At 44.6% G+C, this 13,185-nt stretch overlaps 2 protein-coding genes across 2 annotated transcripts in view; both read right to left on the bottom strand.

Annotated features, from left to right (window-relative positions):
- LOC310684684 (phospholipase A2 inhibitor NAI-like) overlaps window positions 1–13,185 on the bottom strand; it is a 39,868-nt gene that overhangs the window by 12,871 nt on the left and 13,812 nt on the right. The gene's annotated exons all lie outside the window — the stretch shown is intronic.
- On the bottom strand, window positions 605–9,030 carry LOC310684687 (phospholipase A2 inhibitor and Ly6/PLAUR domain-containing protein-like). The gene is made up of 5 exons (XM_083456153.1): window positions 8,956–9,030; window positions 7,927–8,049; window positions 4,760–4,912; window positions 1,435–1,581; window positions 605–923 (listed from the first exon to the last, which is right to left on the bottom strand). The coding sequence occupies exons 1-5, from the start codon at window positions 9,005–9,007 to the stop codon at window positions 745–747; spliced, it is 654 nt and encodes a 217-aa protein (XP_083312279.1). The 5' UTR covers window positions 9,008–9,030; the 3' UTR covers window positions 605–744.

Raw genomic sequence — 13,185 nt, 5'->3', positions numbered from 1 at the left:
ACGCAAAGCTTGCTGGCTCTCTTTAACTGTGAGGCCGAATTGTCTGTCTCAGCATGCAGTCTGAGCTGTTACATGAATGAAATGTGTCCCAGTATAGGACTGTGGTTGATTAATCTCCCCCAGGAATTTCAAAACGACACTTTAAGAAGTATCTGAATTTGTACAAGAGGGATAGGCCACAACGAACTTTAAAGTAAATACCTTAGAATATTTACATGGTTTTGCAGAAGAAAATATGCTGTACTCATTGACTGAGTCTTAAAGAAATCCTGAAGTATTAGCTTTGGTGGGGGTTGCGCAGCACATCTGCTGTGGCACTCCCCATTTTACCTCTAGTGGCGAAATGGGATAGACCACTCTTGACAGCATGGCCCAAAGTCTGCCATTCTTCTCTGGTAGGGACTTTATCTTGCTTCCATATCTTTTTTCTCCCCATTTTACCTTAAGTGGAGAAATGGGATGCACCACCCAAAGTCGACTAATTATTGATTCAAATTGGACCTGAAAGTCATCCCTGCCCACTGCCAAAGCTATCTGCCATCTCCAAGCACTATTATTTTCCCCAACAAATGTTCCTTTTGGTAAAATGATACAACACACATGATTTGCCATATATATTTATTTTGGGCATGATTCAATGACCTCATTTGCGCATGAAAGTCAAATACAGCCTGTCTTTGAGGAGGAGCTTCTAGACTTCTAGAAAGAAAGCCTGGGAGTCCTCAGGCTGAGACCACCCCTTCTTCAACCCCTAGGCGAAACGGTGGTGTATTGTGTGGCATCATCGCCTATTGCGTCAGTGCAGTCTAATTGAGTGATCTCAATTCCTAATGATCCAAGTTCAGTCTCCATCAACCCCTCAGCGTAGTCACACAGACTAGCTGTTCCACAGCCTCGGAGAGCGCCCGGGATGCTGCCTCCCCCTGTTGGGAAAAACACACACATATATTTTTGGAATCCAAAACCCACTCCCTCAAACAGAAGGGTGGGCAACTTTTCTCAGACCAGCAGCCTTTTTCCAGTCTGGGTGACCTTCTGGGAGGTCCACATGCCAATGGAAACATATGTAAAATTAACCTTTACACGGCAGGCTATTTTCTAGATACATTCAACCCCCCCTCTCTGTACTCCCTCCAGGTAACCAAGATTCAGGGGCAACAATCAAGCCAGGCCAAAGCATACAGGTAGGCTGTGAAGTGGGGCTTGTGAGGGGTGTGGCCTAGGGAGAGGAGGTGTGGCTAAGGTGGATCCCAAAGGCCAGAGAGAGAGAGTCCTAGAGGAATGCCTTTGGCCCCATGGCCTGTGGTCTCCATCCTACCCCTCCCCCCCAATTTAAAGTGCAAATTTAAAGATGTATTTCTATTTAACAAAATCTATGCTTTAAATGTGTAGTACAGATGGGGCACTAGCTGCACTCCATCATGCAAGACTCACCAAACTTCATGCGAGCCCCAATGTGGAAGCATTGGTCCTCCTCATTTACGCAGCTGATGTTATTCGTGCCCTCACACGTGTCTGAAAAGACGGCGAAGCAACTCGGGCACTCCAGGCCATTGGGCTCCCTTGTCTCAGTCTCAGGCACTGGAAAACAATCACCACACCAACATTGCAATTAGTCAATGTATTTCTTTTGCAGATGCAAACCACAAAGTGCTGTATGTGAGGGATGGGAATTTTACTCCTCCTTCAAAGAGCAATGCCTACCACCTTCCAGCACTTCTCAAAGTGGAGTGCTTCAGCCATGCTCCATTCATCCAGGGCTACATTAAGGCATGGTGCAAGAGATTTCTGACAGGGGCCACATTCACAGCATACATTTCAAGCACAGGGATATCACTTTAAGCAATTGGGCTTAGCACTGAGCACCACTGGGTGACATTCTGAGAGACAAAATGGCAGCCACGGATGCACACAAATGATGCTAAAATTCTACAAAATGGCCCTCTTCCTTAGAGTGGCAAAGAGAAAGAAAACTCTTAGTAGTTTTATCCTTAAAAATCACTTCTGGGAAAACATGTGCTTAGTTTTGGTAAAATAATGATTTCACCTAAGTAAAAATGCCAGCTAATAAGAGCTATTGTGTGGGGTTTGTTTGCTAATCCATAGCTCTGTGAGGGAATAGGCGTTTCCCAATTAACTCTCAGCACCATTAAGAAACTACCACTCCCAGAATTCTTTGTCCTAGTGTTGTTATAGTGTTTAAAATAAAAGCTTACACCAGGGTGTTGAGAATACTAAGGCGAACCACAAAATGGTGCCTCCTCCCACCAAGGAAGGAGGGGTGAGTGAAGATCTACATTAGGAACACGGGAATGTGAACATCTACATCAGGAACAAGGGTGGGAGGAGACCAGAGGTGAAATCTGTACTTGAGCCACAACACTTGCTGGGTGACCTGGGGCCAGATACCGCCCCTTAGCCTGACTTATTTCACACGGGTGTTTGAGACTAAAATGGTGAGCAGGAGAGCCAGACACGACACCTTAAGCTCTTTGAAGGAAAGAGTAGGGTTGTAAATATCAGAAGCTGCTGCAGGAGAGGGACTGTGAGGAATGTTTCTAGGACTAAGGTAGAACCGTGAAGCTTCCTTGTAATATTTGCTCATGAATGCTGCATGCTGTTCAAGTAATCTTGTTATTGATACATGGTTTTTGGTTTTGTTCTATCTGCTGTCTTTCTTTTACTATGCTATGTTGTTTAATAATACAAATATCCTCTTAGAAAGCACTGTTCCGTTGGCGAAGACAGGAGCCCATGTTGCGGATGTTTGTAGCAGGCTTGGCCAATCCAGAGGTATCATACTGCCTTCTCACTCACTGGATCATCACCTTGTAGTGGTGAGTGGGTTTGCCTGCTATGAAAAACGATCTTGTGAAGCTCCTGTCAGAAGTCTCTAACAGTAATAATGAGTGACTCTCAACCCCCCAAATAAAGCTCACCAAAAAACAACAGGCTGCTATTATAAGTGCTTATGCACCAATACTGGATGCCAATGAAGGCATTAAAGAAAAAAATTACTCTCAGCTGGATACAGTCCTATCAGAAAAGCCTAAGGAAAATAAACTCATCCTCCTGGGTGATTTTAACTTTTGACAATATGTGCAGTGCACAACCTTGTTATTATCAACACACTCTTTTGACAGAAAAATAAATTTAAAACTTCATGGTGGCATCCTTGATCAAACCACTGGCACCTCTTAGACTATGTCATTGTCTGTGCTAAAGATCACCATGATGTGCTCCTTACCAGAGCGATGACGAGTGCCAACAACTGCTGGACAGATCACCGACTAATACGCTCCACGATGGCTATGAAATTTTACCTCAACGCCGGCTTCAAGGAAGGAAACCAAGGCGCAAAATGAACACTCAAGCCCTTCATGATCCCATTAAGTGGGATTGCTTCCAAACGACTCTTAAGGACCATCTGCTTTCAGAATTCCCTGATAAGATCGAGGCACACTGGATCAAGCTAAAAACATTCATTATTGTAGCCTGTGAACAAACTATTGGATACCAAGCTAGGAAACAGCAGGACTGGTGTTCTGTTATTCCTATCTTCCTCTGCACCTGAGGATCTCAGTATGCAATTCATGGTAGCTCACTAAGCCAGCTTTGAGGTTCTTGGTTCAAATCCCAACTCTAGCTTCTGTCTCTTGTTTGAAAAGGATGGTGATACAGGCCTGCGTCAGCAGCTGGTGTATGCCAGGTGCCTAGCCGGGGCTTACAGACTGAAGCTTCGTATTAACTGTTTTCATTGAGGGCCACATTTCCTTCAGGTCAAGCTTCTCAGGGCCACATGCCAGTGGCAGGGCCTGTTGCGAAAGTGAGTGTAGCAGCAAATGTAATTTTTTAAACTTTTTATTCTTTGCACCACCTGGTTCTCCCCTTTGTGTAGATAGTGTTCCTCTATAGCTTAGTAATTAGGTGGCACTGGAGCCCATTGCATCTAATACATCTTTCTTAGCATTTGCTTTAACCTGAAGATATTAATTCCCTGAATGCAAACCTAAAAGAAATCAGTTCCTTCCCATACAAGAAGGACAGAGGCCTGTCCCACTCAAAATATCTCTACAAATGCAAATGCATCAAAGAAAATGGGTCACTCTGTGTTTGGGGCTAGAACTCCGAGAAACCAAGGAACCAGTGAAGTGTAGTGATTAGAGGGTTGGACTAGAATCTAGGAGGCCCAGGGTTCAAATTCCACTGTAGCAATGACACTGAGTGGCCTGGGGCCAGGAACCATCTCTCAGCTTAACCTATTTCACTGGATATTTTGTGGCTAAAAAGGTGAGCAGGAGCTCAAGCGTTTTGGAGGAAAGCATAGGATGTAAATACCAGAAGCTGCTGCAGGAGAGGAACTGTGAGTAACATTATGGGAGGGGTGTTTCTAAGGTAAAACTGTGATGCTCCCTTGTAATTTTTGCTAATAAATGCTGTATGTTGTTCAGGTAATCTTCTTATTGGGATTTTGGGTTTTGTTCTATTAGTTCCCACCACCCCCATACTATGGCTCCAATGCTTCCCTGCTTGTTCCCTCTGTCAGTGGCTCCTCCCTGTCCCACCAGTCTGAATCAGGTTTGAAATCTTCTTTCCTAGTGTCACCCTCAGGCACCTCCTGGAGCGACTGGCTGCCACCACTCCTCCTTGTCTAGCCAGTCCCTGACATCAGGATACTGCCAAAACCTTGTTTGTCTTTCTTTGACCTCTCTCATTACTTGAGTTTTGTGAGACCATCTTTCCTGATGATGATACTTACCTTCAGGTAGTCCGCTGTTGCACATATCTGTCTTGCAGCAGGAGACCTTGATCTGGGTGTACAGTGATGATCTTACGGAGAGACTGGCATAGTCTGCATCACACAACTCTGTATCGATGCAGGACTTCAGAAACACTCTTGACCCCAAAAGTGCTATAAAAGAAAGAATTGGAATAGGAAATAACTAGTCCTGGAGATAGGGCTGGTCCACCCATGAGGCAAGGATTGATGATCCAGAGGGGCATGCGATCTGACCACGAAGAAAAGCATCGCCTGATGCTGCTGCCTTTGAAGCTGTGGTGTGATCCTTGGAGGCAAGATCTGCCACCTCCTCGTCAGTGCCTCTCCCCCATTTGAGCCTCCCCATGTCCCTGTTGTTCATTGCAGGGACCTTGGAGCTCCTTCCTTTTTCTTTTTTAATATAATGTTTATTGAAATTTCTTTTCCCCTTTATAACAGCCAAATAAAATTTCTTCATCGCATATATGTTTGCTCAAATTGAGCATTCACTTCCTCCCATCCCCCTCCCTGTCTTCCATATGCAATCACTTTTATTTCGCATTTCTAAATCACCCTGTTTACTTTATCTCCATACTTAAAAGACTTATTTCTAATATTTATAAACAGGTATCAAATCATAACCTAACAAAATATTTTAAATCAAACCTGCAAATGTTTGCAATGTCTATTCATATATTGTACAAATCTACTCCAGTCCTTTTAAAAACAGTTCGTCTCGCTGGTTTCAGATTTCCCCCATCGCAAGTTTAAAAGGTAAAGGGACCCCTGACCATTAGCGCCAGTCGTGACCGACTCTGGGGTTGCGATGCTCATCTCGCTTTATTGGCCGAGGGGGCCGGTGTACAGCTTCCGGGTCATGTGCCAGCATGACTAAGCCACTTCTGGTGAACTAGAGTAGCGCACGGAAACACCATTTACCTTAACTTTGACTTGCTTTCGAACTGCCAGGTTGGCAGGAGAAGGGACCGAGCAACGGGAGCTCACTGCGTCGCGGGGATTCGAACCACTGACATTCTGATCGGCAAGTCATAGGCTCTGTGGTTTAACCCACAGCGCCACCCGCATCAAATACCACCTCGGAGCTCCTTTCTGAGGCTCCCTCCGCCTCGCTGGTGCCCATTCAGCCACACTGCCTCTTTCCTTGTGGGGTGGTCATTCGCAAAGCGCAGGCTGCAAAGCCACCCTACCTGTGCCTTGCAGGGCTGCCTGCACTGCCTGGCTGCCTTCGACTGGCAGACTGGGCTCCGTCTTTCCTCCTGTGCTGAAAAAGCAGCCAGGTGGCAGCCAAGGCTGTCTCTTGCCAGAGCTTGCACTCCACCCAGGCTCTTGCAGCTGGGGAGGAGGAGCACTTTAACTGAGCCCCTGCCCCACTACTGGCTCATTTGCGGTTTCCGCAAAATTGCTTGGCTGAGGCGAGGGCAGCGGTGTGCTCTTAACCCAAGCAGTTTAAGGAGGGAGGGAGGGAGGGAGAGATAATCTTTATAAGCCTCGTTATGCAGCTTGTTTCTCCCACTGCCGATATGAGAGACAGACCATGATGGTGATTTCACTCAGTGATATATATTTCATGAAACTGCCACCCCTCCTGAGTCCCTCTGCCTCCAGCTCCAGGCTGCTGCCTGTTTAGTTTTTCCTCAGCGTGCTGGGTGCTGGAGGCAGAGGGACTCAGGATAGGCGAGGTTTCCCCCACCGATTTACTGCTAAGTGAAGCTGTCATCATGATCTGCCCCTCATACCGGTCCTGGGATGATATGTCAATAAATTGCCCAGGCCGAATCTTCAGTCACCCTTTCTTCCAGGTCTGCGGGGTGGGGAACATTTCATGGTTTGCCTCAGGTATCCAATTGTGTTGAGCAGACCCTGCTTGGAGCGGAAAGAGATTCCTCCAGTTTTATCTATTTGTTGAATGTGAGTCAGGAATGGAGAACCTTTGGCTGTTTGGAGAACCTATTTAAGTTACATTATAGTCCAAAGGCTATCCTCATCAGGAAATAAGGATTTGTTTTATGTTTTTCATGTGTGCTATAACTCCCTCCAAGGTATTTCTTTAAAAATCATTTACCCACATCAGTTAACAAACGTGGATACATATGTTATAATGTTATTGTTTTAGTTATATAAATTGTTTCAATTGTTATTAATGAAATGATTATTTTTTCCTTCCAATAAAGTACAGCAGAAAAGTTGTCCAAATATAAACAGTTAATTTATTAAACCTCACAAAAATTTCGTAATTATCTGTCAATTCATTTGTAATAGTATAACCAAATCAGTAATTTTTGATATAACTGTAAAAACTACTCTGAAAATTTATTATTCCAAAAACAAAACCTTCATCTTGTAAATATTAAGATTATACCAGCAAGAATGAGTATTTCTGTAAAAAAAAATTAAAAAACCAAGTCTTACTGACTTGTGATTTAAATCGTGATTGAAACCAAATCCACCCTGTAACTGGACCAATGAGAGTCGATTCTGGAGCTCATAAAGGGAGCATGTACCACGGGCAATTAGGAAGGGGCAATATGTCAGTGTCAGTTTCTCTTGGTTTTTTATTTTAAGCTCATTTCTCCACATTTTCATATCAGTTTCCAACTCCTCATCCCCACCATCAACATTTAGTGTGAATGTAATTTTTACTCTTAGGCCCTATCTGCAGGGTCACAAAGATTTAAGTAGTCATGGTTTCCCCCATGGGGGGGGGGCAAGATGTTTGTTGACCATATTGGCTGTGAATCCTGGCAGACTAGCTCTCTACCTTGCAGGTCATTTTTCACTTGGCCTGGGAGATGGGAACCTGACAGACTGACTCCAACTACAAAAGCTGTTGTAGGTTATTGTATGCACACTTTACCCTAGTATGTGCATTTGTCTATTGATTACATGGCTGGACAACTGAATTGCAAAAATGGGAAAAGGGCAGATTCTGAAGGACGGCTTTGTTTTGCTCTGCCAATTGAGCAAATGCACCTTTAAATATGAAATGACTTGAATTTCTTCCCTGCTCCTACAGGCAATGCAGAACCTAGAACACTACTTTATGAAAAGTCATGTTCCGTGGCTTGTGGCGAAGATATGGCCTTAGAAAGTGAGTCTGGGTTTTTACATTTTGGTGATCAAAGAGGTTGAAAGTTCTTCTCACTTACACAGTTTGCCTACTCCACGGGCAGACAAGCAGGACTGGTCACGGGAATCGTCACACTCCTCAGTTGCGGCATATCTGCAATCTTGTTCTTGACCGAAACAAGACTCACATATCAGAGATGCCACTGCAGACAGGGCGAAAATGGGTTTGGAAAACTTTAGTAACTGTGTAGGAGGAATTGGTCTGCGTCAAGGTACATGAACAGAACACTTTCTGCTACAAACTCCATCTTACGAGAGACAGTAAAGGCCACTGATTTAGATAGCTTCAAAAGCAGACTGCATAAATTCATGTTTACCATCCTCAATTGATTTTTTCCCCCTGCAACATTGGAGGCACTATTTGAATACTAGTTTCTGGAAACTAGTATATATTCCTTCTGTAGTTCTTAAACTCTGTGAATGGGGGTGGGCCTTGCATAGACCAGAGAATGATTGTTGAAGATGGCTCCTGCAGTCTGAGGGAGAGGACCAGTAGAGAAGGTGTGGGGAAACCTTTAACCCTCCCGAAGTTGTTGTACTACAACTCCCATCAGCACCAGCAAACATGACAGACTCTGGTAAGCACATCTGGTACCCCTGGGACCTGACTCCACTCAGAGATTGGGGTGGCATTTAACACCAGGAAACTTAAATTTTGCATGGGGGAGCAGGGTAATTCCGCTCCAAAATATGAGAATTGTGCCTATACATTGTCTCCTATCATAAATTTCTACTCTTTGCTTTAAATATGAGCTAGGATTCTGGTTCACCGAAGAGTGAACTACTGCCTTTCTTGTTCCCCCAATGTACTTGGGGATGCCACACCTCTCTGTACGCATTTGGTTAAATAAAAACTGAATATTGGGAACAAAACTATATATCATAGAGGATCCTTTGTAATCTGGCCTTGTGCTTTATTTCTCTCCCTTTCAAAGGAACCACAAGTCCTGGTTCCTTCCTCATCCTGCTTTAATGGCTGACCCCCCCCACCCCACTTCGTTCCTTCCTGGAAACATGATGAACAGCACAGCGGCTGTGGTTCTGCTCACCTGGATTCAGAAGGGTCAAGAGGAGGCAGGAGATCAGGAGTGTCTTCATCATTCTAGATAGCTGAAGAGGCAGGAAGGAGTTCGAGAACAGCACTGGGCCAAGCAAGGAACTGATGCATGAAGAGGCTTTGTTGGAGCAATTTATAGAGGATTGCAAGGAGTACTTTGCCAGCACCCGGGAACAATGGATTCAGGACAGTGTCACAAATTATTAGAATTCTAATTATGCTATACCATAATGTAAAGCACAGTGTTGAAAACCAATTAAACCTCTTCCCCCTTCCAGTAACTCCAAGGACACGTCCCTCCTAATCTGTTCCAGACTCAATTTCTCAACCCTGGTTGTGGGGAAACGAGTTCCATCAGGTTACAGCACTGAAATTGGATTAGCTTTTGAAAGGGGGACAAATGTCTGTCCACAGTTTCCTTTGTGGTACAGTAATAAAATGCACAGTGACCCGGATCCCCTCCCTCCCATTAAATGCACTTGTTTGGGGTAAGGAATTGGTCCACTTGCTCTTTAAAATAAGTTGGTTAGAGTTAAGAGAGTCCCATGGACTGCAAAAAGATCAAACCTCTCCATTCTGAAGAAATCAGCCCTGAGTGCTCACTGGAAGGACAGATCCTGAAGCTGAGGCTCCAATACTTTGGCCACCTCATGAAAAGAGAAGACTCCCTGAAAAAGACCCTGATGCTGGGAAAGATTGAGGGCAGGAGAAGGGTACGACAGAAGACGAGATGGTTGGACAGTGTTCCCGAAGCTATTAACATGAATTTGACCAAACTGTGGGAGGCAGTGGATGACAGGAATGCCTGGTGTGCTCTGGTCCAGGGGGTCATGAAGAGTCGGACACGACTAAACAACAACAGAGTTAAGAGCAGGTGTGGGGGGGGATTGTAGGTCTGTGTCCAGAGGAGATCGCAGATTTAAGGGACTATGTTTTACTGGGGTTGGATATACGCAAGCACAGCTCCACCTCCTTTGCTTTGATTTCTCTTGTGATGCTGATGAAACTCAAAGACATCGAGAATGATGTGGATTTGGCATTTGGACAAGGAGAAATGGAGAGTCGCAGCACCACAGATGTCCTGGGAGAGTTTTCTTGCTGCAATGTTAGTACAGTGGTACCTCGGGTTACAGATGATTCAGGTTACAGGCTCTGCTAACTCAGAAATAGTACCTCAGGTTAAGAACTTTGCTTCAGGATGAGAACAGAAATAAGGCGGCGGCAGCCCGGTGGCAGTGGGAGGCCCCATTAGCTAAAGTGGTACCTTAGGTTAAGAACAGTTTCAGGTTAAGAACGGACCTCCGGAACAAATTAAGTTCTTAACCAGAGGTACCACTGTATACTATATCCAATTGCTGACACAGCTTAATTAACACAACTTAACAGCATCTGCTATACTGTTTCACAGCTGTAAAACTAGGTCATGATATTTACTCTGGCCTTTAAAGAGATACACACCTTGTAAAACAATAATGCACCTTAATATTTAAATAAACCATTCAACACAAAGAGGTTAGATCAAATGGATAAGAATGTACATAATAAGTGTTGGAAATGTAAATATTGCAAGGGGTCATTCTGTCACATGGGGTGGACCTGCAAGGAGGGTAAGGTCTTTTTGGACATGTTATATAATGATTTTTTAAAAATCAAAAATCAGACTGACTTTTCCAAGAGTCCAGAACCCTTCTGGCTGGGGATATTGATCTGCAAAATTCCAAAGCAGGGGATCTTTATGCTCACAGCTTGAAAATTGTGAGAATACCCTGAAATAAGTTTTTAGCCTGAGGTACCACTGTATTATGTATATATTTGTGTAATATATAATGTTGCTATATAATGTACTGTAAGCTTAGGCTCTTGTTTCTTCTAAGAAGAATGGGACTCCCAGATGTTGGTAATCACAATGGAGAGGGTGGGGGGAGTGACATTGGGCTCATGTCCTCTTCCTTCACCATCTTCTTCTTCATATTATAAGAGGGAATTATTATAAGATGATGTACTGATGGTATTTAACTCTGAAGAGCTTAGATCAAATATATAAGAATGTACCAAAAAAATGTTGGAAATGTAAGAATTGCAAGGGGTCATTCTGTCACATGTGGTAGACCTGTAGGAAGGCTAAGCTCTTTTGGGGCATGATATATAATGGGGGGGGGGGGAATCAAACTGACTTTTCCAAGAGTCCAAAACCCTTCTGGCAGGCGATATTGGTCAGCAAAATTCCAAACTCTGTTTATGTATGCAGCTACAGTGGCAAGGGATCTTTTCTTTATGCTCAGAGGTGGAAAGTTGTGAGAATACCCCCAGAGGAAAAATGGATGGTGAAAGCCTTAGAATATGCAGAGATGCCAAACGTTACAGCAGGAGAGGCTGATAAAACTGAGGCTCTTCCCCACATAATGCATTGCATCTGAGGGGTAAGCAGAGGGCAAGGCCTCCCTGGGTGGCATGGAGGGGGGAGTGCAAAGAGTCTAGATTTCGCTTCTACCCCAAAAATCTTTTATGCTTGTGTCTAATCTTGCCACTTTCTAAAATTTATTTATTGGTGCATGCTTTTCTTTCGTAAATGTACCAAACATGAAATAAAATAAAACTGGGATTATGGGGTATTCTCAGGTCAGTGGAGGATGTACGTGCTGTGTCCTGTTCGTGATGTGGCTGTGGAACTTGCCATTCTTCTGATAGAAAATGCTGTGTGGGGGCATGGGGTGGGGGACAAAAATTGGGTGTGTGTCAGTTGTGGGGAGTGAGAAATGTCCATGTTTTCATCTGAGGAATGTTGGAGGGTATGCAGTGGGTATTGAACATCAATATGAAGCTGTTGGGAAGAGTCAACTGGAGTTTTGGAGTGAAACTCTGGGTTGGTGCTTGGATGCCTTGGTGTATGACAGCCAACAAACTGAGCTTGAACCGTGAAAAACTGGAGGCCTTATGAATGAGTGATTTCTGAGTCTTGGAGATAGGTCAATTGCTTGGCAGCCTGGGCACAGTGGTTCATGCACTGGTAACTTCAAGACTTGATTATGCCAGCATGCCTTGGGGCTGTCTTTGTATCAGGTCCAGAAGCTGCAGCTATTGCAGAACACAACAGCCAGAGTGCTCATGGCAGCAGGCTACTGCCTACGTGTCACTCTGTTGCTGAGACAGTGGCACTGGTTGCCAATTTGCTGCCACGTCGCATTCAAGGTGCTTATGTTTATTTCCACTGATTCCTGAGCAATGTGAGCCCAAAGGGCCTTGAGGAGTGTGCAAACCCTTATGCTACACCTCAAGCACTGAGATCCTTTGGCCGGGGCAATTCTTGTAGCTCCTTACACACCTGAGGTTTAGTCAGCTTTCAATTCACAGGAAGGCTTTAGTGCAACAGGAGAGAAAAAAGCTTTTATTCCTTTCTCACAGTACTAGAATTTGTGGGCAGCCAATGGCAGTGAATGTTGGAAGATTTGAGAAAGATGGAAGAAAGAACAGTGATACCTCTGGTTACGAATAGGATCTGTTCCGGAGGCCTGGCCGTATCCCGAAATCTTCGTAACCTGAGGCGCCTGGTCTCCACATGTGTGCAGCACCGTGGAGCACTTCTGGGCATGCGTGAGGTGCTCAGAGCGCTTCTTTGTGTGCTCGAGTGGCAAACTCAGTTCCTGGTTTGCTACGTCCTCAACCCAAAAGTTATGTTACCCAAAGGCCATGTAACCCGAGGGTCCACTGTAGTGTTTGAAATAGCATATGGTTAAACTCTGGAATTTGCTCTCAGGAAGTAAAGATGGGCAGCAACGTGGATGTGTTTGATTGAGGATTAGAAGAAAATAATGGAGGATAAGGCTAACAATGGCTACTAACCAAGTTGGCCATGTTCTTCCTCAATTGTTGGAGACAGTATTCCTGTGAATGTCAGTTCGTGGGAATCACAAGCGGGGGGATGGGATGGGATGGGACCGGACCACCTGGTGTTGCTGTCCAGTCCTGCTTTGAGGCTTTGCACAGACATCTTGCTGGCCATTGCGACAACAGGGTTCTGGAACAGCTGGACTGGTTCAGCAGGCTGATGCAAGCTGTGCCAGTTGAAGCTTGTGGGAAATCTAACATTAGTCCAAATTTTGATTGCCTCAAAGTGGTGCTCACCCGATGTACCTGCTGAAGACGAGGGGATTCACAATGTACCTGCTGAAGAAACATGGTTTCACAATTTCTTTCTAAAATCACCAAGCTGTTCATTTGGCTG

This window comes from Podarcis tiliguerta (assembly GCF_965153285.1).
Source record: "Podarcis tiliguerta genome assembly, chromosome: 8".
Lineage (NCBI taxonomy): Eukaryota > Metazoa > Chordata > Lepidosauria > Squamata > Lacertidae > Podarcis > Podarcis tiliguerta.
Note: the sequence above shows the minus strand (reverse complement) of the source record. Positions and strands in the feature narration are given on the sequence as shown.